Here is a 25,697-nt window from a genome sequence, read left to right as displayed (position 1 = left end):
TACTACAAGTACACCTGCAGATCTGTTAAGGTATATCTTTACCAGCATTGCACATCTAGAGGCAAAAAAAAAATATTGTTCGTCTTTCCAAAAAAGTCCCAAAAAGCAACCGAACGCTGGGACATGTTCTGATCTGAACTTGTCGTTGTCTGTTGTAATATTCCAGCGGACCACTAGAGAGCAACGTGTTGCTGGATTTCTTGGGGCCGAAGTCTCTTGCCTGTTGACAGCTCTCCATCTGAAAGGAACTTATGAGAGAACATCATCTGGTCATCTAAACATGTGGTTGCTTGTAGTTTCCACATGTGGAACATCTAATGATTAGCATCTGAAGTAGGTAACTACTTTGAGGGTTATTTTTAGTGGCATTCATGTTTTAAAGGCTAATTAGAAAACTGGAACAATGCTGTGAAAGTGAAAAGTGAGCATTTTTTAACGTGAGGCTGAATGCAGTAGGTGGTCTGTTTCATTGTTCTTCCACACATGGTTGGCTCTCTGACACATGCCAGCAGCAGTGTCTGACTGCTGATCGGAAACACTTCAAAAGCTCACAAAAATGATGCAGTTTCTGAACAAGCTGTGATGCAACCGTTTAAATTTAATGAAACACACCTGCAGTGAAAGTTTTATTAATCCCTGGTTGGGCTGTTGTGCTTGGCTCTTACGTGTCATGACTAACAGGAAGTAAATGAGCCCTGAACTTGCTCCCTATGCAGTGAGGTGGACTGTAAAACGTCCGTTACTGTTAGCAAATGAATGAGAAAGCTGCGGCCAAAGAGGTGGGGATCTAGGGAAAAAGACTGAACGGGTCCGCAGAGTGCCAAAGCAGCTTGAAAAGGCATTAAGGGGACGAGAGAGAGAGTTTTCCAGAATAGTTTGACACAGACTAATTCCTGGACCTTCATGGCACTCTGCTGCTGAAAGGGGATCCCTGACTGGATGTGATTGGTGAAGTGTGTTTACACTGGACCCACCTAATGGGATGATGACAGTCACTATAATCGCCTGTGCATGAACTTGTGTAATGCTTGGATGTCATACAGGAGACATTTGCCTGTGTGTGTTAGAAATTGGTGAGCATGGCTGTGTTGCTTTAATGTTTTAGACTGCTGCTTTTTCAGCAGCTCTGTGGAAGCCATTGTGGGCCTGTTAATGGACTCACAATGGTCCATTAACCACTGTTTTTGATCCAGGCTGAAATATCTCAACAACTATAAGATAGATTGCTTAGAAATCTAATTGTGACATTCATGTCTTTCAGAGGATAAATTCTGTGGATTTGAATGATTCTCTGACTTTTCCTTCAGCACAGACAAAATGTTGGATTTAATCACGCTCACCTCAGGATGAGTCGTGTTAAGATTACTGGTAATCTTAAATGTTGATATGACTAAGCAGGTTATTAGGCTAACTGAAAGGGGTTTTTAAGGATAACCATACTCACCACATCAGCTGTAGTCACCAAAAATAGAGTTGGTTCCTGCTGGAAGATTCATTCTGAACACCTACATGTGGGTATCATTAATTAGTTTTCCTAAAAGTGAATTATCCTCCGCTCAGGTTGGAAAATCTGTCAACAGGTCCCACACTCTGAACTGGTCTAGAAAAAGCTGTTGTTCAAAGACAGGTATAGGAGTTGTGTTTACAGAGTAGGGGAGATGTGGAAGAAGGTGATCTGGTCAGAACCTTTTTTTTTTTTTTAACGAAATGCGAAAACGAACTCATCATTTTGTTGGAGTTATTCCTAAACTCCTGCATGCTCGTTTGTTTGGTAAAGCTAAGACCTCCTATACTGTTATTAATAAAAAACAAAGTAATAAAAGAAACACGGAGACTGCAGTCTTTAGATGCCTGTACAGGGAGAAGATCGTCCGAATCCTTCTGAAACTTCCGAAACTTCTGATTACTTCCCCAAGAACAGTAGTTTTTATTCAAAATCAAGGCGTGTACATGACAAATAAAAAACATACATTTTAATCAACTGTCTGATTTCATATCTGGAGCTGTCTGACACCCATTCAGCTGACTTTTTGACACTTCCTTTTTTTCTACTTTTGACCTTTATTTACATATGTAGAAATATAAAAATATCTTATCACTGGGCAGAAGTTATATAAGTCAAACACACACAGGAGCCTGTTAGCAGACCTCCTCTAAATTACACAATACATTTTATTTCACACATTATTAAACATACTTAAGCATAGCCATACCGATCCTATAAGCATAGCATGAATATTTTCCAACAATTTCCATGGTAAAATATGGCGGCTGCAGCATCATAATGTGGGGGTGGTAAAGATGGACGTTGCTAAATAGAGGGCAATCCTGGAAGAGAACCTGTTAGTCGCAATAGACCTGAGACAGGGGTGGAGGTTTGTCTTCCAGTAAGACAACGGCCATTAATATGCAGCCTGAGCTTTAGATCTAAGGATATTCATTTATTGGAATGGCTTAGTCAAAGTCCAGACCTACATATAATTGAGAAACTATGGTAAGAAGTGAAAGAAGAAGTTCACAGATGCTTTCATCCTAACTGGGAAAAAATGTTTGTCTGCTGATGTCCAAAGATGGTTGCCCAAACCATCTCTAAAGATTTGGAGTTATAGGAAAAAGGTGGTTCTCCAAAGTATTGACTCAGGAGGGTTGAATACAACCGCACACAACACCTTTTAGATTTATATTGTAAAAATCTAAGTGTGATTTTCCTTCAATTTGACAGTTATGTGCCACTCTGCATTAATCTATCGCATAAAATCCTAATAAATAACATCCATGTTTTGTTTTAACATAACTTGAAAACTTAAAGAGGTATGAATACTTCTGCAAAGCACTGTACTGACTTTGAAGCTTGTAGCTACTTGTCTTTTAACCAGACGTACTTTTTGTTTTCTCTGTCAGACAACGGAGGTCAGACAGTGTGGGGTGGCAGCAACTGGCCACTGCGTGGGAGGAAGCTGTCGCTGTGGGAAGGAGGGGTACGGGGAGTGGGATTTGTCTCCAGCCCGCTACTGGAAAAACCTGGAACCATCAGCCGTGAGCTCATCCACATCTCCGACTGGCTGCCCACTCTCGTTAGCCTGGCAGGCGGGAGCACCAACGGCACAAAGCCGCTGGATGGGTTCAACATGTGGAAGACAATCAGGTGAGCTGTGCAGTGTTTCTGCAGAATGCGATGTCCCGGTGCCTCACTCCGTGCACACTTACTGCAGCTCCGTCTGCCTGCGTTCCTGGACCAGCACCTTTTTCTTATGGGAGCCCCTTTTGCTTCAATAAGCCCTTTGTTACTGTGGCAATGGGAGCAGAAAATGGAGGAAATCCCATCAGTCATTCTCATACAAATCTCTGCTCCTTCCATTCATGTTTTTTTTTTTTTTCATGTTGTGCCATTAGATCAGCCAATGGGTTTCAGAGCAGATCTTTTGATGCGGCTGCCATGTCAACAAAGTTAATTGATTGAATTATGTTTGTAGCTGACCTTTTGTGTTTGTGGAAGTATGCGAAGAAGCAATTAGTGTGGAGGGGTCACATGCAACAGACCACGGATGTGCTTTCCATGTAAGTTTGGTAAACTGTCCGCAAGTCCCCTTTGACCGACACACTAGAATAGTGTGAAAAAAGTATTTGCCCTCTTCCAGATTTCTCCTGTTTTGACCTCTAAATCCAGCACCAGCAACCTTTTAAATGCAAGGAGCCATTTTTGCCCTCACTCTTCAAAATAAAGAATTTGTTTAGAGCCACAGGACCTACACCACCTTTAAAAAAAAAAAACAATTTATTAATTGGTTAATTGAAAATTAAGCTGAGCAGCAAAACAAATGTTCCTTGTCTCATCAACACTTTTCTGTTTGGTTGATTAAAAAGCTTTTTTGCTGATATTCAATGAAAATTTTGATTTGTCTTTCATATCTCACAGCACAACTCAGCTTTCTATTATTATTGCTGACCAAGAACGTTAGGAGCCACTGGGGATGGCCTAAAAGCCATGTGTGACCCCAGAGCTGCAGGATGCAGACCCCTGCTCGAAGATTTTATAAGTAGTAGTAGGAGTAAATACAAAAAGCAGTTTTCAAATGATTTCATTTTTTTCCAAATAAAAAAGCTGTCCAAACCAACCTGACCCTATGTGATAAGTAATTGCATCAAGTATTTGTTATAACTGGCAATTAGTTTTCTGCATCACTGTGGAGGAATTTTGGCAACAATAAGTTCAGACTTTGACTAGGCCCCTCCAAAACTTTTGTCCTTTTTTTATTTTTGGTTCTTTAGAGATGGGCTTGCTTGTGTGCTTTGGATCATTTTCCTGCTGCATAACCCAAGAGCGCTTGAGCTTCAGCTTGAACACTGTCCTTCAGGTTCTTCTGATAGAATGTACAGGTCCTTCTCAAAATATTAGCATATTGTGATAAAGTTCATTATTTTCCATAATGACATGATGAAAATTTAACATTCATATATTTTAGATTCATTGCACACTAACTGAAATATTTCAGGTCTTTTATTGTCTTAATACGGATGATTTTGGCATACAGCTCATGAAAACCCAAAATTCCTATCTCACAAAATTAGCATATCATTAAAAGGGTCTCTAAACGAGCTATGAACCTAATCATCTGAATCAACGAGTTAACTCTAAACACCTGCAAAAGATTCCTGAGGCCTTTAAGACTCCCAGCCTGGTTCATCTCTCAAAACCCCAATCATGGGTAAGACTGCCGACCTGACTGCTGTCCAGAAGGCCACTATTGACACCCTCAAGCAAGAGGGTAAGACACAGAAAGACATTTCTGAACCAATAGGCTGTTCCCAGAGTGCTGTATCAAGGCACCTCAGTGGGAAGTCTGTGGGAAGGAAAAAGTGTGGCAGAAAACGCTGCACAACGAGAAGAGGTGACCGGACCCTGAGGAAGATTGTGGAGAAGGGCCGATTCCAGACCTTGGGGGACCTGCGGAACCAGTGGACTGAGTCTGGAGTAGAAACATTCAGAGCCACGGTGCACAGGCGTGTGCCGCATTCCCCAGGTCAAGCCACTTTTGAACCAGAAACAGCGGCAGAAGCGCCTGACCTGGGCTACAGAGAAGCAGCACTGGACTGTTGCTCAGTGGTCCAAAGTACTTTTTTCGGATGAAAGCAAATTCTGCATGTCATTCGGAAATCAAGGTGCCAGAGTCTGGAGGAAGACTGGGGAGAAGGAAATGCCAAAATGCCAGAAATCCAGTGCCAAGTACCCACAGTCAGTGATGGTCTGGGGTGCCGTGTCAGCTGCTGGTGTTGGTCCACTGTGTTTTATCAAGGGCAGGGTCAATGCAGCTAGCTATCAGGAGATTTTGGAGCACTTCATGCTTCCATCTGCTGAAAAGCTTTATGGAGATGAAGATTTCATTTTTCAGCACGACCTGGCACCTGCTCACAGTGCCAAAACCACTGGTAAATGGTTTACTGACCATGGTATCACTGTGCTCAATTGGCCTGCCAACTCTCCTGACCTGAACCCCATAGAGAATCTGTGGGATATTGTGAAGAGAACGTTGAGAGACTCAAGACCCAACACTCTGGATGAGCTAAAGGCCGCTATCGAAGCATCCTGGGCCTCCATAAGACCTCAGCAGTGCCACAGGCTGATTGCCTCCATGCCACGCCGTATTGAAGCAGTCATTTCTGCCAAAGGATTCCCGACCAAGTATTGAGTGCATAACTGTACATGATTATTTGAAGGTTGACGTTTTTTGTATTAAAAACACTTTTCTTTTATTGGTCGGATGAAATATGCTAATTTTGTGAGATAGGAATTTTGGGTTTTCATGAGCTGTATGCCACAATCATCCGTATTAAGACAATAAAAGACCTGAAATATTTCAGTTAGTGTGCAATGAATCTAAAATATATGAATGTTAAATTTTCATCATGACATTATGGAAAATAATGAACTTTATCACAATATGCTAATATTTTGAGAAGGACCTGTATTTGTTAACTAAAACTGGGTAAAGGGAGTGAGCAGCCTGCACAACAAACTATCACTCATAACCTCCGCTCGACACAGAGGACCAGCAGAGATCAGCTGAACGGCACTTGTTGGAGCTCCACCACAGCACCGGGCAAACTGCTCTTTTAATGTGCCGCGTTACAGCCACACTGGCTTCTCAGTGACCGGCCTTTTAACAAACGGCAGCAGCCCGGCAGAATAGAAACCAAGCAGCAGACAGCAGAAGAGAGTTATTTTAGTTATGTTATCAGAGCGTGTGGTCAGCGTGAGTGGTGCGTCTTCTCGGCGGTGGAGTGTGTTAAGAGCCTGGCAAGCAGCAGCCAGCTGGTTCACATTTACAGATCCCAGTGGGGTTTTTCAGTGCATGAGTCAGACATCACCATGCCTGTCTGTGTGTGTGTGTTGTGAGTCCATGTGTTTAACATGTTTTACAGTAACAGTAACTTTTATCTTGCAGCAAAGGCTTTGCCTCGGCCAGACAGGAGCTTCTGCACAACATTGACCCTTTGTACTATGACCTCGCTCCATGTAAGTTGCTTCTTCTATCTGGATTAATTATCAATGAATAAAATAAAAATAATAATCTGTATCTTTGAGAAGAATGACAAAGTTAATGATTTTGGGTGAACTTTCTATGAGGTCATGTTAGCATGTTCTCTACTGCCCCAAGAATTCCTAGGAGAAAACTCCTACTGTTAATATTTTGTACAACCCCCTTCGGTCAATAGGACATTACTTGGTCTTCCTCCTAAAGAGAGGGATCTTTGATTGTTCCTCTTCTCCAATCTCCAATTTCTCTGCAATACCAAGAGTTTCAAGTCGTCCCTCATGCTCTCTTCTCTCCAGCTTACTCCACAAGCTTTCTATAAGGTTTAGGTCTGAGGAAGAGCAACAGGCCCACGGCATCATGCATCCTCCACCATACTTAACCATGTTTGCCACATTTCCAGTTGTTTTAACCTTTCTAATTATTGCATTGACTTTAGATATGGTGGGCTAAGAGCTTTTTTCTTGGTGCCATGTCTTGAGTTATGAGGAACAACACATCTTCCTTTACCTGAATGGCATCTTTTCATGTTTCCCATTTTGAAGAGTGGCTGAGAGAGATCTTGTAGTCCCACGAAACAGATTCATGGATTATATCTTAAAAGCTCCTACATACTGTGATCAACTTAAAAAAAGTAAAGTATGAATTTGAAAAATTAAACTGTTAGAATAAAGCTATAGGATTTTATAGGATCTGAATATTCTTCCACTGAATAAATGTATTAATTTTAAAACATGCTTTTCTTTTTGTACATTTTTGTTAGGGGTGCCCCTAAGTCTGGATGGTGCTTTAAGTTGAAAAAAAAAAGACACAAAAGGCAAAACACCGACATCTACATGTACAAAACTCCTCGTATGAAGCTCATTTTAAGTAGGGTCATGACGAGGTCTTTGGGGATATCTAAAAACCCTGTCCACCTGTCACATATTTTGGCAGAACTTAGAAAAGGTTTTCTAAAGGGGAGATATTTGAAAACACTTGTAGACTGAATATCCAGGGATTATTAAAAGCAATGATATAAGGGGGTCAGTTTTTCCACTTCCCAATCTCACGTTCTGTGGTAGAAGCCACAACGATAATAGAACCTTTAACACTTTTTCTAAACATTTTTTTTCTCTACACTTTTGTTGCTTTTTAACATTAAACTTTAATGGGAAAGAGGGTAACCGTTGTCATGGAAACCACTAGCTACAGTTGTTATGGAGAAACTTTCAGCCTAGCACTACTTTAGTCCCTCTTAAGATCTTCGTGGTTTGAGTTTTGATGATGTTTTTGTTGACCTTATCGCCTCCTACTGGCGAGTCATAGATCTTAGTGTTTTGTGTTTGCTTTTTTTTTTTTTATCAAGCTTCAACAGATTTTGTAGACATATTTTTAATAACAAAGCAAAAAAATCTATGTTTTAAAAAAAGTATTCATAGTGTAGCAGAAGCCTTATATGTTATCTTTGACCTCATAATAGAATTAGTTTTGTATTAGCAGCTACATGCTAGTAGATCCAGCAACAAACCTATTTGGTGAAGGGCGTTTTCATGATCTTTTCCAATTTTGCCAAACTCTAGCCAAAGGTGTGGAGTCTTCATCCACTTTAAAAACTATCAAAGTCTCATTAGCAAAACATTTCTAAAACTATTCACCTTTGGAAGATTTAGATCTCATTTAAATGATATTCAGAACTTGATTTGTTATTTTGAGACACCCTAAAATTGGACCTTGTCTTATATGAGTTGGCAAACACTAAAATGGAAATGTCTAAATGGTAATGTTAGCTAAACCCGATAACTTATTGCCGGCATTACAAAATTAGACATTTACATAAGTATGTGGGATTAATATCTCTGTTGTTGTTTTTGTTGTTTGTTTCTATATGAGGAAAATCAAGGATTAAGGTTAGGTTCTAGTTTAAAGATGGTGTTTGATGCGCAGCAGTTTCAGGGCAGGTATGTTCTGTCATGATGTTGACGGGTTTACTTTAGAATAAACTTTTGAAATAAAGAAATTAAGGTTAGCTTTTTCTTTAGTTTATTAAATTGTACAGTTTTCTGGAAATTGACTGCATAATAATTTAGGTCAAACAAATTATGAAACAATGAAAAACAGCTAATATGTTCTCTTGCTTATGTAAAAAGAACCCTGCAGTGATCCGTATCACAGTAAATATGACAGTTAATCATGATGCGAAGTGATATATTCCTGTTGTACTGCAAATCATGTAGCTGGAATATTTTTTGTCGGATTTTTGGATTCAGTGGGGAGCTGAAATTTACAGCCTCTAATTAACCTAACACGAACGTCCCTGAACTGTGGGAGAATACCTTCACAGGCCCATTTAAACTGTCCAAGTCGTGATTCATTTCCAGGCAATGGCCAACAACTTGATAAAGCCCGAGAAGATGGAAACCTCGTGTTGCCTCCTTCTCCACCTATGTTCACGCTGTGTGGGATGCATGTTTCTCCTCTACTGCTGGTGTTAATCTGCTGTTCTCTTTCCTCCCAGCATGGGCAGAAATATCAAAGGAACATTGTTTAATTCTGGATTCACACAGCAGATCTAAAGGCAAAGTGGTCTGGTGAATACCGCATTGTGGCAGAATATTAGACTAAGTCTATTCAATTGTACAAAAATATGTTTGCTGCAAGCACTTTTCTTTACATTAGTGGGGGATCAGTGTATTTGTGGAATGTATTTTGTCACATTATAACAGAAAAGCTTTAGTGTATTTAAAATATATATATATATACCCAAATTTCTTCAGAAATTACCTAATATGTGCATAGAGTTCCGTATATATACAACTTGTATATGGTTCTGCTTGGTAAAATAAACAGGCCATGTGAGATAAATTTTTATTGCTATGCTGATGATACCCAGTTATATTTATCTATGAAACCAAATGAGTTCAACCAACTAACCAAATTACAAGCATTTATCCACACCATAAAAGCCTGGATGTCATCTAATTTTCTTTTACTAAATCCTGATAAAACAGAAATGATTGTTTTTGGTCCTACGCATTTTTTTGGAAAAATTTGGCTATGCAAGAAATTTTTCTGGAGGACATTAACATCCAGTACCACTGTAAAAAACCTTGGAGTAGTTTTTGATTAGGATTTGTCTGTTAGTGGGCCCAGCAGTGGTGCATGGGTCACAGATTCGAGTCCCAGCTCATTGACCTTTGCTTCATGTATTCGCCCGGTGTTGCCACCCCATTTTCTGTCAGTCAGCTTACAAAATAAAGGCCACTAGTGCCGCAAAATAAAATAAAAATGTAAAAGATTTGACTTTAGTTTAAATACAAAACAAGTTTCTAGAGCCACTTTCTGTCATCTCCGAAACATCGTTAAAATCTGAAATATTTTTTCTCAGAATGACGCAGAGAAACTTGTCCATGCGTTTTTAACATCTAGCCTTGACTGCTGTAACTCGCTTTTAGTAGTCTGCTCCAAAATTAGTCTGAGAGGTCTTCAGCTGATCCAAAATGCTGCTGCTGGGTTTTAATTAGAATAAACAGGACAGAACACATTACCCTAACCCTTGTCCTACCTCTACTGGGTTTAAAGCCAGTTTAAAGCTTTTGAAATTCTTAAAGACATTATCATACCTTACTGTCCAAAAAAGAGTACTTCGCTGCCAGACAGCTGGCTTGCTTATGGTTCCCCGAGTCCTTAAATGTGGAACAGGGGGCTGAGCCTTCAGCTACCAGGCATCTCTTGAACACTGAGACCCTCTTTTGGAAAGAGCTTTTAACTGATTTCTTATATTGTTTTAACACACTCTTATCAGTTGTTTTTTATTTTCATCTTAATTTCTATCATATATGTATGGAGCCCGGCAGGTGTCAGCGGGTGAAAAAAAACAATGCTGGTGGAAATCCGTGCTCACGCTTCACCAAACTGATCACTCAGATTAGCAATCTGTGTGTACGAATTACTAAATTCTGCTCTCGGTTTCTGCAATCCGTCTGCATGGTTTGATGAGCTGTGCGCTCCGTTTTGCAATCCGTGCGCGCAGATTACTCAGTGACATCTGTCGAGAAATCTCAGTGTAACAAAAATAAAGTCATAATACAAGCCATGAAGTGTGCTGATTAAAACATGCTTTAAGTTTATATATGACAACAGATGTATATATGCTATGGTTTTTGAGTCTTATGTAAAGTACTTTGAGATCTTTTTTTTTTTTTTTTGCTAAAAGGTGCTGTGTAAAAATAGCCTGATTTGATTTTACCATAATATACAGGTCCTTCTCAAAATATTAGCATATTGTGATAAAGTTCATTATTTTCCATAATGTCATGATGAAAATTTAACATTCATATATTTTAGATTCATTGCACACTAACTGAAATATTTTAGGTCTTTTAGTGTCTTAATAAGGATGATTTTGGCATACAGCTCATGAAAACCCAAAATTCCTATCTCACAAAATTAGCATATTTCATCCAACCAATAAAAGAAAAGTGTTTTTAATACAAAAAACGTCAACCTTCAAATAATCATGTACGGTTATGCACTCAATACTTGGTCGGGAATCCTTTTGCAGAAATGACTGCTTCAATGCGGCGTGGCATGGAGGCAATCACCCTGTGGCACTGCTGAGGTCTTATGGAGGCCCAGGATGCTTCGATAGCGGCCTTTAGCTCATCCAGAGTGTTGGGTCTTGAGTCTCTCAACGTTCTCTTCACAATATCCCACAGATTCTCTATGGGGTTCAGGTCAGGAGAGTTGGCAGGCCAATTGAGCACAGTGATACCATGGTCAGTAAACCATTTACCAGTGGTTTTGGCACTGTGAGTAGGTGCCAGGACGTGCTGAAAAATGAAATCTTCATCTCAATAAAGCTTTTCTGCAGATGGAAGCATGTAGTGCTCCAAAATCTCCTGATAGCTAGCTGCATTGACCCTGCCCTTGATAAAACACAGTGGACCAACACCAGCAGCTGACACAGCACCCCAGACCATCACTGACTGTGGGTACTTGACACTGGACTTCTGGCATTTTGGCATTTCCTTCTCCCCAGTCTTCCTCCAGACTCTGGCACCTTGATTTCCGAATGACATGCAGAATTTGCTTTCATCCGAAAAAAGTACTTTGGACCACTGAGCAACAGTCCAGTGCTGCTTCTCTGTAGCCCAGGTCAGGCGCTTCTGCCGCTGTTTCTGGTTCAAAAGTGGCTTGACCTGGGGAATGCGGCACCTGTAGCCCTGCACACCTGCACACGCCTGTGCACGGTGGCTCTGGATGTTTCTACTCCAGACTCAGTCCACTGCTTCCGCAGGTCCCCCAAGGTCTGGAATCGGCCCTTCTCCACAATCTTCCTCAGGGTCCGGTCACCTCTTCTCGTTGTGCACCGTTTTCTGCCACACTTTTTCCTTCCCACAGACTTCCCACTGAGGTGCCTTGATACAGCACTCTGGGAACAACCTATTCGTTCAAAAATGTCTTTCTGTGTCTTACCCTCTTGCTTGAGGGTGTCAATAGTGGCCTTCTGGACAGCAGTCAGGTCGGCAGTCTTACCCATGATTGGGGTTTTGAGTGATGAACCAGGCTGGGAGTTTTAAAGGCCTCAGGAATCTTTTGCAGGTGTTTAGAGTTAACTCGTCGATTCAGATGATTAGGTTCATAGCTCGTTTAGAGACCCTTTTAATGATATGCTAATTTTGTGAGATAGGAATTTTGGGTTTTCATGAGCTGTATGCCAAAATCATCCGTATTAAGACAATAAAAGACCTGAAATATTTCAGTTAGTGTGCAATGAATCTAAAATATATGAATGTTACATTTTCATCATGACATTATGGAAAATAATGAACTTTATCACAATATACTAATATTTTGAGAAGGACCTGTATAACTACAGCTGTTCTGTGAAGAAACACAGCAGACAAGTCAGGGATAAAGTTGATGAGAAGCTTAAAGCAGGTCCAGTATTCCAAGCTTTGAACATATCACAAAGCACTGTTCAGTCCATAGCCTGGAAATGGAAAGAGGAAGTACTCGGAGAAGAAGCCAAGAGGCCCTACTCTGGAGGAGCTCCAAAGCTCAGTATTGACTCGGAGAGAAAGAATAAAAATGCATTCCCTCCTGTTCAGATTTTTATTTGAAAAAAAATGCTTGAAAGCCATGTATCCTTGTCCTCCGTCTGCCACATAATGTCCCAGTAAAATACACTGAAGTTTGTGATTTTAATGTGAAACTGTGAAAAAATAAGTAGTTCTGCAAAGCACTGTAGCTGGTTCACTATTAAAGGATGTTTTGTTCTTGTTTTTGAGAAAAAGGTTCATGTTTGAAATGGATACATTCATCATTTTGATGCTTTATTAACACCTCTTCTAGACAATTAAAGGAACATGTTCTTATTAAAATGTAGCAATCTGACTTTTGATGAAGCTGAAGTTGTGATTAGTCATTGTTATCAGTCAGCGGTGTCTAAATGTTTGCTGGGTTTTTAGAGCTGGGTTAGCGTGCGTTGTTTAACCTCTGATTGTAGGGAGGATTCCTGGAAAAGGGTCATGTGACTGAGGAGACATTGGAAACACAGAGGAGTGGACTCCTGCCTTAACCACTTAATAATTTGTGAACCCAACCACCACCTCCATCTCTGAGAGCCTAATGGGACTCTTTGGTCTGTGGCAGCTATTTCTGACTTTGAGGTGAAGACTGCACCTTAATGATGGACATTCAAGACTAACAGAACAGAAGGAACACATTTTTTTATTTTTGTACTGAAATTCCTCTCAGATGTGCCAGAGCAGGGCTGTAATGGGTCAGCAGAGGAACAGATGTGAACCTTTTGATCCCACGAAACGGAACTAGTTTCTCATTCATCTGTCAAAAATGCTGTAGTTTTTAGCTCTTTATTTGTAACAGAAGCATTATGATAGGTATGTTGTTATGGGAGAACATTGACATTCAGATCAGACCAAAAGAAGGCTTGATCCTTTGTGGGATTTTCTTATAAACCCAAGGACCTGTATTTTCCTTAAACCTATACACTAAAATGTTACTCATTTGACGCATTAGCTTTTTTAGTCTCCCTAAGATTCAATGTCACCTAGATACATGGTCTTGATATAATTTGAATGTTTATTCTAGGCTCTATCAATTGAAATATTTTATTTAGCTAAATATCTTTCTATCTTGGTTGTAGTTCTACAGACAGGACATGAATGTCATTCATTTTTGGGCTTTTAGTGATTAATATAACCTGTTGTTTTCCAGAGCGTGGTCTGGTAATACAACAAATAACTTCAGAAGAATTTAAAAAGAACTTTGTGTCTTTCTTCCTTCCTTGTGTCCCTTTTTCTGTCTTCCTTATGTCCTACCTTTTCCCTCATGTTCAATCCTCCCTGTTTTTCTTCCTTCCTTGCTTATTTCCCTCCTTTTATGCCTTTCTTGTATCCTTGCTTCCTGTTTCTGGATTTTCCAGGTTCTTTATTTAAAACCTGCCTACTGTGAGAGACATATCTGCCATGAATTCATGGTAAACTTTAGGGGGCACTGATCGATCAGCCCCGATTTCCTTAATTGTGCGGGTTCGGTGATCGGCCGATACTTACATGTTAAACCGATCTTATCTACCGATCCTATCTACTTGTCTAACCTATTGTGCATGTTTTGTTTCTTTTTAAAATGTGAAAAATGGAAGACTGAAGGAACTGCAATGCTTTAAACTTTCCATTTATATTTTAGAGCACTACCTCGTGCAGATAAAACAAGTTTAAATAATTTCATGGCTATTGTTCAATATTTTTCAGTCAAATAAAATTGGAACATTGAAGGTATATCGTGACCCCATAACACCTAAGGGTGTTAATTATTTTAAAAATATTGGTCTCCGCCAAAATCAGAATTGGCAGATCAGGCTTTTTCAGAATCGGTAATCGGTTATCGACCAGAAAACTGCAATCGGTACACCCTTAGTAAACTTTAAATGTTATATTTTGAAATGCACATAAAGAACTGAGAACTGTGGAAATTTGAGTCTAGAAAATTCTGGAATGTCGGAACCCTAAGAAAAGCTAACAGCTAGTTAAAACTGAGGACACTTGCTTGTTGCATCAGTTGCTTCATTACAGATGCTTTCCTCATTTATCTATAATGAATGTTGCATGCAGGCAAGACTGAATGAGGTCAAAATTTAGCTAAGCTGCATCACACTTAGACTCATCCAGGGTGTACCTCCCAGCAGTCAACCTCTCACATGTTGACTGTTGGGACAGACTCCCACGGGTACAGGAAGTAGATGGATATCACCAAGTTAAATACATGCTTATGTTTTGTGCTTTACTTGATAAGGATCCCATAGTTTTTCCCCTTAACTCACAATCAGTGTAACAGCCTTTGTGACAGTTTTACTACTTGAATACAATGTTTTTTAATATGTGGTGACTCTCTTCCTGTGACCTCAACTCTGCGTTGTGGACTGTAATTTTAACAACACACCCACACCAATATATGTTGCTGAGCTGTTTTGATACAGGGCTGTTTTCGAGCTGCTCGTGGAAAAGAAGGGATTAGGAAGGTCATTTGCTTTGGCCTATTTGGAGCGTGCTTTTGAAGGTTGCAATTCCAGTTTTTTGTTTGGCTTTACAGGTGATTAAAGTTGTAGTGCCCTGAAAAAGTATTCATGTCTGAACTTTTTTACATTCTTCAATGCAAAAACCACAAACTTCAGTGTATTGTAATTTTGCAAGATAAAGAAACACAAGGTAGTGCATATTTTTCTAAACTTTTGTTCAAATAAAAATCTGAAAAGTGTTGCCTGTATTTTTATTTAGCCCTGACTTGCTAGAATGACCTTTCATTTACATGTCTACGTCTTTTTAGACATCCACAGACAGGCGATCTTGTCCATTCTTCTTTGCAGTTCAAGCTCAGTCATTAAAGCATCTGTGAAGAACAATTGTTGTCTTTCCACAGATGCTTGATTGGATACAGGTCTAGTCTTTGACTGGACAATTTTTAACACTTTAATGGTCTAAACCTTTCACTTATTGCTGTGGCTCTAGTTCTTTTTTTCCCCTTTCTGGATCATCCATCTTGCTTTTAACTCTGACCAGCTTCCCTGTCTCTACTGAAGAAAAGCCCCACAGTATGATTCTGCCACTACTGTGGGGATGGTATGTTCAAAGTAATATGCATTGGTAGTTTTTTGCCACACATAGTGTGTGAACCAAAAATTCTGTTTTGGTCTCGACTGACCAGAATTTCTCCTTGTTATGGCTCTTTATACAACTGCTTTATTCTTGCCACTCGTCCAGATAGATTAAGTTTCTGAAATGCACGACTCGTGGTTGTGATGTCAGCAGATTCTCTCATCTGAGCTGTGGATCTCTGCAGCTTCTGATCAATGCTGTCCTTACTCAACCTGTCAGTTTAGTCAGATGGCCATGTTTTGGTATCTTTGTGCATTACTTTTTCTATTATTAGATGATGGATTGAGCAGTGCTTGGACAGTCCTCTGAGGCCTTCACTGAAAAGCTGGATTTATGCTGAGGTCATCCTGAAGTCAGTTGGTTGCACTGCATTTTATGTAGAGGTATAGGAGAAAATTGGGTTGAATACAAATGCATCTGACTCTTTTCAGATCTTTATCTGTAAAATATAATATGTAATAGGCAGAGTTTAAATCAACACAAATGTTGAAAGTCCAGCTGCTGATTTACTGTGTTTTTGAGACAGGACTGTTTATGGAGCCAAATCCCATGGTGCTCAGGTTCTCCTCAAAGTTTACTGGTGGCCATTACTATGTAAATCACTGAGATAGGAGAAGGACAACACTGCAGCTTTACAAGCTCACGCCATTATGTTTTATGTTGAAATCTTTATTGGCAGCCACCAAACTGACAATAAGCCTCCCTTTCTTAGCGTTCCTAATTTTGAGATTCCTCTCCTCTTTCTGCCCTCCTATTGAGGCTACTTCTCTTTGAGTCCTCGCACTCCACTCTCCTTATCCTTTTCTCCCAGTCTCTTGTCATTCTTTTGAGGTTTCTTAGTTTAATTCATGAAAAGATTTTTTTTTTCCAACATACTTTCCTCCATTCAAGTCGGCTTTATAAATTCCTCTTGCCGTTGCTCTCACAGTGTGAGCAGAGGGATGTCGACTAAATGCGTCACAGAGAGGTCCCCGAACCTGTTGATTATTGAGAGAGGCACAGAGGGTGAGAGAAGTCTTGGACTTGGTCCAAGACTTGTAGCATTCCCAAACCTTCCCTACAAAACTCTTTAGCTTTTCCCTCTAGCCGTTTCTCTGCTCTCTCTGGCTCTACTCGCTCCTCCTCTCTGACACCATTTGCAGACCAAGCTGCCATGGATCCATATGAGTATATCCTCCGTGAAGTCGATCTCTTCCTGAGCTCATCCATGGAATGAATGTAACAAGGGAACATGTGGAAAAAGAGCGCGTATGTTGGTGTTGGAGGCCCAAATTCCTTAAATTAGCAAGAGCTTGAGCACCAGGAAACAAATGAAACACTGATGTTTGTAAAGCTCAAATGATTTATGTTCCCACCTGCTTGCAGAGCTTTGCAAAAACGTATTGAAATTTTCCATGTTTTGACCTATTACAAGCACAACCTTCAAAGTGTTTTATTGGAATGTTATGTGATGGACCAACACAAAGCAGTGCATCGTTGTGAAGTGGAAGGAAATGATACATGGGCTTTAAATACTTTTAGAAACAAAAAACTCAGTAGTATGGTGTGCATTTTTACTCAGACCCCCTGAGTCAATACTTTCTAGAACCATGTCTCGCTGCAGTTATAGTCGCAGGTTTTTTGGATTATATTTGGGTTCTACCAGTTTTTCACATCTAGTAGCTAAAGTTTTGATCCGTTCTTTGCAAAATAGCTCAAACTCTGTCCGATCATCAGTGTTCAAGCTTTGTTACAATTTGTCAGTTGGAATTTGGTCTGAACTTTGACTGGACCATTCAAACAGTGGATCTCTGCAGCTACTCCAAAGTTACTAAACACCTCTTGTCTACCTTTCTTCGTAATGCTCTCCTTGCCCGGCATTTTCAGATTGAAGATCGCCCAGTGAGACGTTCAAAACTCAGGATATTGCTTTAAAACCTAACTCTGCTTTAAACTTCTCAACCACCTTTACTCCTGACCTGTCTGATGTGTTCCTTGGTCTTCATGATGCTGTTTGTTCTCTAACAAACCTCTGAGGCCTTCACAGAACAGTCGTATTTATACTGTAGATAAATTGCAAAATGTTAACTAATTAGGTGAAAGTTGAAGGCATACATTTGCACTGGTTTTTAATATGGGGCTTTAGATTGAAAGGGGCTAAATGCCACAATTTTTGGACTTTTCTTTAATTGGAACATTTTAAATCTATGGGCTTGTTTGTGTTGATCTATCACAAAAATCCTGATAAAATACATTGACATTTGTGATTGCAATGTGACAAAATGTGGAGAAAGTGAATGGATATGAATACTTTTGTAAGGCACTGCACATACAAATGCTCCCACTCCACTCCATTGTGCAACAGTGTGAGCCCTGCAAATCTGTTTAGCTCGCAGACCTCTCCTCGTTGAGCAAACCAGCTGAATGCATGCAAGAGCTATTAAGATGCCCACATATCACTTGCGCAATGAAGAGTAAAGAACTGAATGTTGTAGCTTTTATCATGCGGTTCAGAAACGCTGAGATCAGAAATGTTTTGACTCTCAAGTCATATTGCTGCTGCGGTGTGTGCTCTGCTGAACGAGCTCCAGCTGGAACGCAGGCTTTGTGTGGGTGCAGCGTTGTCCATACGCTAAAGAATGCGAGGAAGAACTTGTTTTTGACAGCGCTGGGAGGCTGAGATCACTTGCAAATCTGTCTAATCAGGAGCACATTGTTAGGGTCAGCAACGGCATGAACCTGGGAATGCTCCCAAAGCCAGGTTTCCTTGTTCTTTTGGAAATCACAGACATGTGTGTTCCCTTCTGGGAGACATTTTCCATTGGGGCTGAAAAGGCTCACAGCAGGAGGTTCCAGAAAATTCTGGACATCGTCAATACAAGGATAAATTATTTACTCTTGCTTTATGAAACTGGTGAAAGTGTGCCAACTGGTGACTGTTGTTGTAATTTCTCATGTGTGCGTATTTGCAGAACTGCGCTCATGGCAAATTACTCATTGTGCTTGGCAGGAACGGAAAACCGGTGCTGAGTCAACCACATCACCTCCATATTTGTTAAAAGCCTCTGGTCGAGTTCAGCGTGTTTGAGGAAAATCATGCATAAAAAAAATTATCTTCCCAAAGGCAGTGCATTTTGCTTATTGGGGTTTTTTGTCTTTACAGTTTATATTTCGGGGTTTGAATTCACCAACTCATGATATACAGTTGATTACTTTTGTCTTTCCACCCATTGTAAGAATTATGTGATGTAACAAAACTGTTTCTGCCTTTTAATGTGACACATTTAGCTGAAAAATAAATTTATCTATTGGACCTTAAAGGTGCTATCTTTGTTACTGTGCAAGATTTTACATTTTCACGTAAACTTGTTTAATTCTGCAATATTTGTCCTAAAACCGTCTTTGTGCTGTCCTCTTTGGGTTTAACAGTGGCTACTGCAGTTGAATTTTCCTATTGGTTCAAGATGTACAGCTTGGTATATGTCTACGTCACAGCCCCATTAGGTATAAAACATGCCCCTGTAGCAAGTCAGGAGTTGGAATTGCAAGCACTGATCATAGCATTTTATGCTTTATACCTTTGCTCATATGCTTTACTTGAGGTACTATAAATCTACATCTAAATGTAAACTTTTTGAAAGTCTCTCACTGCTTTGAATGTTACCCCATGTTAGATGATTAAGCTGCTAACATCACTTTACCACTCAGAACCTGGACCCATGCTGTCCTCCTCTGCCTCGGCAGCGCTGGCTTTGGGCATCACTGAGTCAGCTCCTTGAGCCAGCAGCTCGAACTGATGAGGCTCAGGCCCGCTGGGCTCCACAAAGCCTCCCTTAACCTCCAGTGACGAGGGGGGTGAAAAATTCTCCACCTCAAAATATCCCTGGCAAAACTACCAGAGTCGCTTTGCTCACTCCCCATGATTCAATATGTTAAATTACACTAGCTGCCATTTTCTCTGGTCCTCCCGACCACATCCCCCATCCCCACACTTGGCGCCACCTGTCATTGTGTCTTGGCACAGCCCACTTTGGTGGCATTTTCTTTTCAAATTTTGTCTGGAGGTGGGGTTAGGCGTTTACATCGGGTTTAGTTCCACTTTAAGAAACGTTTTAAGGTCTTTCAAGTTTGCAGCCTCTGTGACCGGTTTCCATCTTGTCTTTTCATCAATTAAAAAAGAATCCAGTTTTTGAGATTTTACGTCGTGTCCCAATATATATGCCTATCTAATGCTGCATGAATGTTTTGTAACCCTCTCCTGGCTGATACTTCTGTACATCCTTTTTTTTTGCTCACTTGTAACCTCTCTGCAAACACGTTAGTTAAGCCAAAGGATGCAAATGTGAGGAAAATCCTCTTAGGAAGCTGGACTTTATTTTTGGTAAATTGAGCAGATCTGATGACAGACATGAACTCAAAAAGACTGAAAAATATTGCCTAGTGTCTCACTCTGCTGTAGAAGGGCTGAGAAGGCAGTTGTATTATTGTACTATATTCCTGTTGTATTTTGACAAAGCTCTTTCACAGACATTTCATCAAGACCTCAGGAAATGTTATCAGCTTGTGGAGAAAAGGACATATGTATCCTTTTAGACAAGAGGGATTTCAATAAGTTTTGTTTATTTTAACTACTCGGTTTCCACAGTTTCACTCCTGATTTTTCGTCACCAAAGCACTCTTCCCTTTTGGTCTGTTTATTTTGACACCTTCATTTGATACCGACTGTGATGTTCAGGTATGCACTAAGATTTGGTGCCAGTCCACCTTCTCGTCTAGTTTACACAGACACCCACAGAAGGGGCTTTGTGTCCGCTGGTGGTCTAATATCCCCTGGATCAGCATTTTCTAATGTTATTGAAGGTGGACGACCTGGAATCAGCTTCGTTGTCTTCTGTCTGCAGGTCCTGGCAGCCAGAGTCAGTTAACTTTGGCTCCGCAGGTCGCTGAAGACCGGTGGGCCAACTCTAGCTTCAATGTGTCCATTCATGCAGCCATTCGATCGTCAAACTGGAAGCTGCTGACTGGATACCCAGGTCAGTATTGTTTGTTAGCTGCAATGACATGTTTAGTCTAAGTGAAAGCAGTAAGTCGACCACATGCAGTGTATTTATACTGACATTTACCTTTTACCTCTGCTAATCTCTGGTAGAAAATACAGCCATTATACTTGTTGAAGTATTCCTACAACAACATATAAATATAGCTTCAGATGCTTATTTTCATTGCCACCATGCAAATGTGAGGAAGTGCTCACATTTGTAAGGACATCCTCATACTAGTTTAACACATGGCAGTAGCCTAGTAAGCTAGTTTAACACATGGCTAATGCACGTTTTAAACTAGTATGAGGTTTCATAGTGACTTGCAGGGTTCATACACAGCCTGGAAAAGTGTGTAACTTAATTAAATATTTTCCAGTATGGATGACGTAGAATTGTGAAATGTTAGTTTTTTTTTACTTTATTCCCCAATCCCATTAAAAGTTGTCTTTCCTCCCAGCCTTCCTTGTTTCCTTCTCCCTTTCGATCTTTCTTTCTTCTTGATGTCCTTTTTTCCTTGTGCTTTTAACAAATCTCTCTTTCTCATTGTTCTGATGTTTAACAAATAGAAATAGTTTTGGTAATCCTAACTGACCTAGAATGGGAAATACTACATGGCAGAACATAGTCGGGCGTACTGTCCATGGGTTCAAAGTCGTGCGTACCAATTTCCTATATTTCTGGTGATGAATTCCTACATTTCCCACACATTCTGCCATAATGTCGTCGGACGGGGCGGCAAAGCTAATTTTCAGTGTAGCTTTGGAAAAAGAAAAGAAGGTGCTGTTGAAGGCATTTAAAGCACACTAGGGACGAAGAAGGGGCAGAGAGTGGTAGTGATGCTGCGTGTACTCGCGGCCTGCTGGTCACATATAAGTCACATATAAAACAGTTCGATGTGGAGACTTTTTCCCACCGAGCAGTTTATTGTTTGACAATGCATACGCGGTCGGAAAGCGGAGTCAAGTACGCGCAACTATGTTTTGCCTTTAAGTCTGATTTCATTTCAGACAGTGGGGCAAAAGGCTGTGTGTTTTTTATGTTGTGTATTTCCCCTTCTGGTTTCTGACATATTCTGTGAGAACAATTTGTTGTAAGCCTGTAAGACCTCCTGGATGCCTCTGAGCTGCTGATAAGGAGATTGTCCTATCATTAAAATGAATATTGTAGCTTCACACTGAAGGCATCAAAACTATGAATTAACACATGTGGAATTATATACTGAACAAAAAAGTGTGAAACAACTGAAAATATGTCTTATATTCTAAGTTCTTCAAAGTAGCCACCTTTTGCTTTGATTACTGCTCCGCACACTCTTGGCATTCTGTTGATGAGCTTCAAGAGGTAGTCACCTGAAATGGTTTTCACTTCACAGGTGTGCCTTGTCAGGTTTAATAAGTGGGATTTCAAGCCTTATAAATGGGGTTGGGACCATCAGTTGTGTTGTGCAGAAGGTGGATACAGTACACAGCTGATAGTCCTACTGAATAGACTGTTAGAATTTGTATTATGGCGAGAAAAAAGCAGCTAAGTAACGAAAAACGAGTGACCATCATTACTTTAAGAAATGAAGGTCAGTCAGTCCGAACAATTGGGAAAACTTTGAAAGTGTCCCCAAGTGCAGTCGCAAAAACCATCAAGCGCTATAAAGAAACTGGCTCACATGAGGACCGCCCCAGGAAAGGAAGACCAAGAGTCACCTCTGCTGCGGATGATAAGTTCATCCGAGTCACCAGCCTCAGAAATCACAGGTTAACAGCAGCTCAGATTAGAGAACAGGTCAATGCCACACAGAGTTCTAGCAGCAGACACATCTCTAGAACAACTGTTAAGAGGAGACTGTGTGAATTAGGCCTTCATGGTAAAATAGCTGCTAGGAAACCACTGTCGAGGACAGGCAACAAGCAGAAGAGACTTGTTTGGGCTAAAGAACACAAGGAATGGACATTACACCAGTGGAAATCTGTGCTTTGGTCTGATGAGTCCAAGTTTGAGATCTTTGGTTCCAACCACCGTGTCTTTGTGCGGCGCAGAAGAGATGAACGGATGGACTCTACATGCCTGGTTCCCACCGTGAAGCATGGAGGAGGAGGTGTGATGGTGTGGGGGTGCTTTGCTGGTGACACTGTTGGGGATTTATTCAAAATTGAAGGCATACTGAACCAGCATGGCTATCACAGCATTTTGCAGCGGCACGCTATTCCATCCGGTTTGCGTTTAGTTGGACCATCATTTATTTTTCAACAGTACAATGACCCCAAACACACCTCCAGGCTGTGTAAGGGCTATTTGACCAAGAAGGAGAGTGATGGGGTGCTGCGCCAGATGACCTGGCCTCCACCGTCACCGGACCTGAACCCAATCGAGATGGTTTGGGGTGAGCTGGTCTGCAGCGTGAAGGCAAAAGGGCCAACAAGTGCTAAGCATCTCTGGGAACTCCTTCAAGACTGTTGGAAAACCATTTCAGGTGACTACCTCTTGAAGCTAATCAACAGAATGCCAAGAGTGTGCGGAGCAGTAATCACAGCAAAAGGTGGCTACTTTGAAGAACCTAGAATATAAGACATATTTTCAGTTGTTTCACACTTTTTTGTTCAGTATATAATTCCACATGTGTTAATTCATAGTTTTGATGCCTTTAGTGTGAAGCTACAATATTCATAGTCATAGAATGAGAAGGTGTGTCCAAACTTTTGGTCTGTACTGTACATAAAATAAATACAAATACCTAAATAGAAAAAAGTGCAATATACATTGGCAAGGTGCAAATGAGCAATGAGGTAAAGAAGTCCTTTCTGCAACTAAAGTCCTGTGAAGATGCAGTCCATGGCCATTTAACCAAAAATTACTTTTTAACAATTTTTTACTCATACTAAAATTCAATTTCTGTAAGAAAAAAATCAAATGGCACTTCATGTTTCCAAACCAGCTTGTAGGTGCATTATTGCTACATATTTTACAGGAGGATGAAACTCTAGTGAATGGTTCAAGGCCTGGGCTGGACACCTGAATCCCACTAACCTGGATATAATATGAGCACCAGGCTATGCGTGTCCACATGGTCCCAGTAAAGATGGCAAAACAAATCTAAAGCTTTAAGAAGTTAATTTTCCTTTTCAAATGTTATGAGGAAGAAAAATATGTAGATACTGAAGCTTATTAAAAGCATTTTGCCTATAGTTTATATTAATTTAGTGTCACCCATATACAGTATATTCTCCTCACCACTGCTACTAGTATGACTTTGACCTTACTTTTCTAGGCTGTGAAGTTTGGTTCCCCCGACCCGGCCACAACAGCTCTGAGTCCGGGCTCTCGAAGGTGGACCCAATGAAACCCATCATGCTGTTTGATGTAGAAAAGGATCCCGAGGAGAGAAATGAAGTGTCAGCTCTGTTCCCCGAAGTGGTTGACTATCTCCTTACTAGACTCCAACAGCACCAGAAAACTGCACTGCCCATAAACTACCCTGATGATGACCCCAGATGTGACCCGGGCCCCACTGGAGCCTGGGGGCCGTGGGCTTAGATGGAGACAACAGAGGCATAATGAAGGTTCCTATTTGCACTTAGTTTACTTTGATTTCTAACAGTAGGGAACTTGTAAATAATGTTTTTTATGAACAAATTCTTTCAAATTATGATGTCTGTAAAACATGATAGATCTATCTAAAAGTCACCTTTTTCAAATTGATCTCTTAATTCCTCCAATACTTTCTTCTTCTGGTGCGTTTTTGGGAGGACCGTATCCGGTGTCTGTAGAATTTGCACTTCTTTTATCTCCTTTTGAGAAAATCCAGACAGAAAGAAAGCACATTGAAGCAGCAGTGCACAAACTAGTAGTTAACTAAACTGTGGTTGGCTCTAAAGTATTTAAAGCAGCCCTTTTGAATAATTTGTAATCCAGAATAAATGAAGTAGCTTTTCTTAAAGGGGAAAAAAAACAATGTACTCTGGTGATGCCAAAAACAAATCATCAACAACTGCTTTAGGAAAAGACCTTTAGGAGCGCTGACCTAAATGACTTTAAATAATATGTCATTATTATATATAACCCCCATATGTTTTGAATATGCAATACTTTAAATATAATGTTATTATATAAACACAGACTTCCAAACGTTTATACCTCCACCGTGGTAATGTTCTGGTTCACTTCCTCACGGCAAGATATCCAATTTTTCATATTGGTATTTCATAGCTTCAGGACAGCAGTTGTCTTCTGACACGTTTCCATTATATAATTAACCAAACTACTCAAAATTGGGATTTATTCATCTGTTTATTTGAAATTATTTTTTTCAGACACAGAAGGGTCAGAAGATGGTGTTTTTACACTCTTTTCATGGAGCAAAACAGCAGAGCTGTTTGAATAGGTCATTGTTATGGGTTCCTTATGGTCCACCCTCTTTGAATGTATATGAACAAATAAAATGAATTTGGCAGGCCAGATCATTATATTGCGAGTTTATACTCTCTGTGATTGAATAAAGTCAACGTTTTGTCTTAGTTTGTTTCTTAGTTTGTATACATTTTATTCCCTTGTCATTAAATTATTTTCTGGTATGTTTTCAAATGTTTGAAGAACGTATCCTTAGAACTGGATTCAAGCACTGGGTTAGAATTGGTGGGAAGTAGAAAGACTTGGGCCTAGTCAAAACCCAGATTTTTATCCTTTGGTGATGTTGTGGGGTGACTTAAGAAAGACTGTACATTCAAGAAACTCTTAAAACATCTCACAGCTGAAAGTGAGAGAGAAGAAAACAGGTCACATCAAAAACAACATACAGCACATACAGCAAGTATTCAGTGTTTCTTTTTTCCAAATGTAACTAAATACCTTTTCTAAACTGACTTGAGCATAGTTTTGTTTTTCTAAATTAATCTATATTTGTAAATTTGTAGTCATAGAAATAGTTACTACAGTGCTAATCATTTTAACTTGAACAAATCAAGCTAGATTTAGCTAGATTCCATGGCGTTCTTCGG

The 25,697-nt window shown here is 40.1% G+C and overlaps 1 protein-coding gene across 1 annotated transcript in view; it reads left to right on the top strand.

Moving 5' to 3' along the window:
* arsb (arylsulfatase B) overlaps nt 1–25,217 on the top strand; it is a 33,049-nt gene extending 7,832 nt beyond the window's left edge. Inside the window, exons 5-8 of the mRNA XM_047371674.1 lie at nt 2,902–3,145; nt 6,444–6,514; nt 20,572–20,703; nt 23,972–25,217. Of these exons, the coding sequence (XP_047227630.1) occupies nt 2,902–3,145; nt 6,444–6,514; nt 20,572–20,703; nt 23,972–24,237 (713 nt within the window). The 3' untranslated portion in view covers nt 24,238–25,217. The remainder of the gene's footprint in view (nt 1–2,901; nt 3,146–6,443; nt 6,515–20,571; nt 20,704–23,971) is intronic.
* The last annotated feature ends 480 nt before the right edge of the window (nt 25,218–25,697 follow it).

Source organism: Girardinichthys multiradiatus, chromosome 8 (assembly GCF_021462225.1).
Source record: "Girardinichthys multiradiatus isolate DD_20200921_A chromosome 8, DD_fGirMul_XY1, whole genome shotgun sequence".
Classification (NCBI taxonomy): Eukaryota; Metazoa; Chordata; class Actinopteri; order Cyprinodontiformes; family Goodeidae; genus Girardinichthys; species Girardinichthys multiradiatus.
This window is presented reverse-complemented; position numbering and strand designations above follow the sequence as displayed.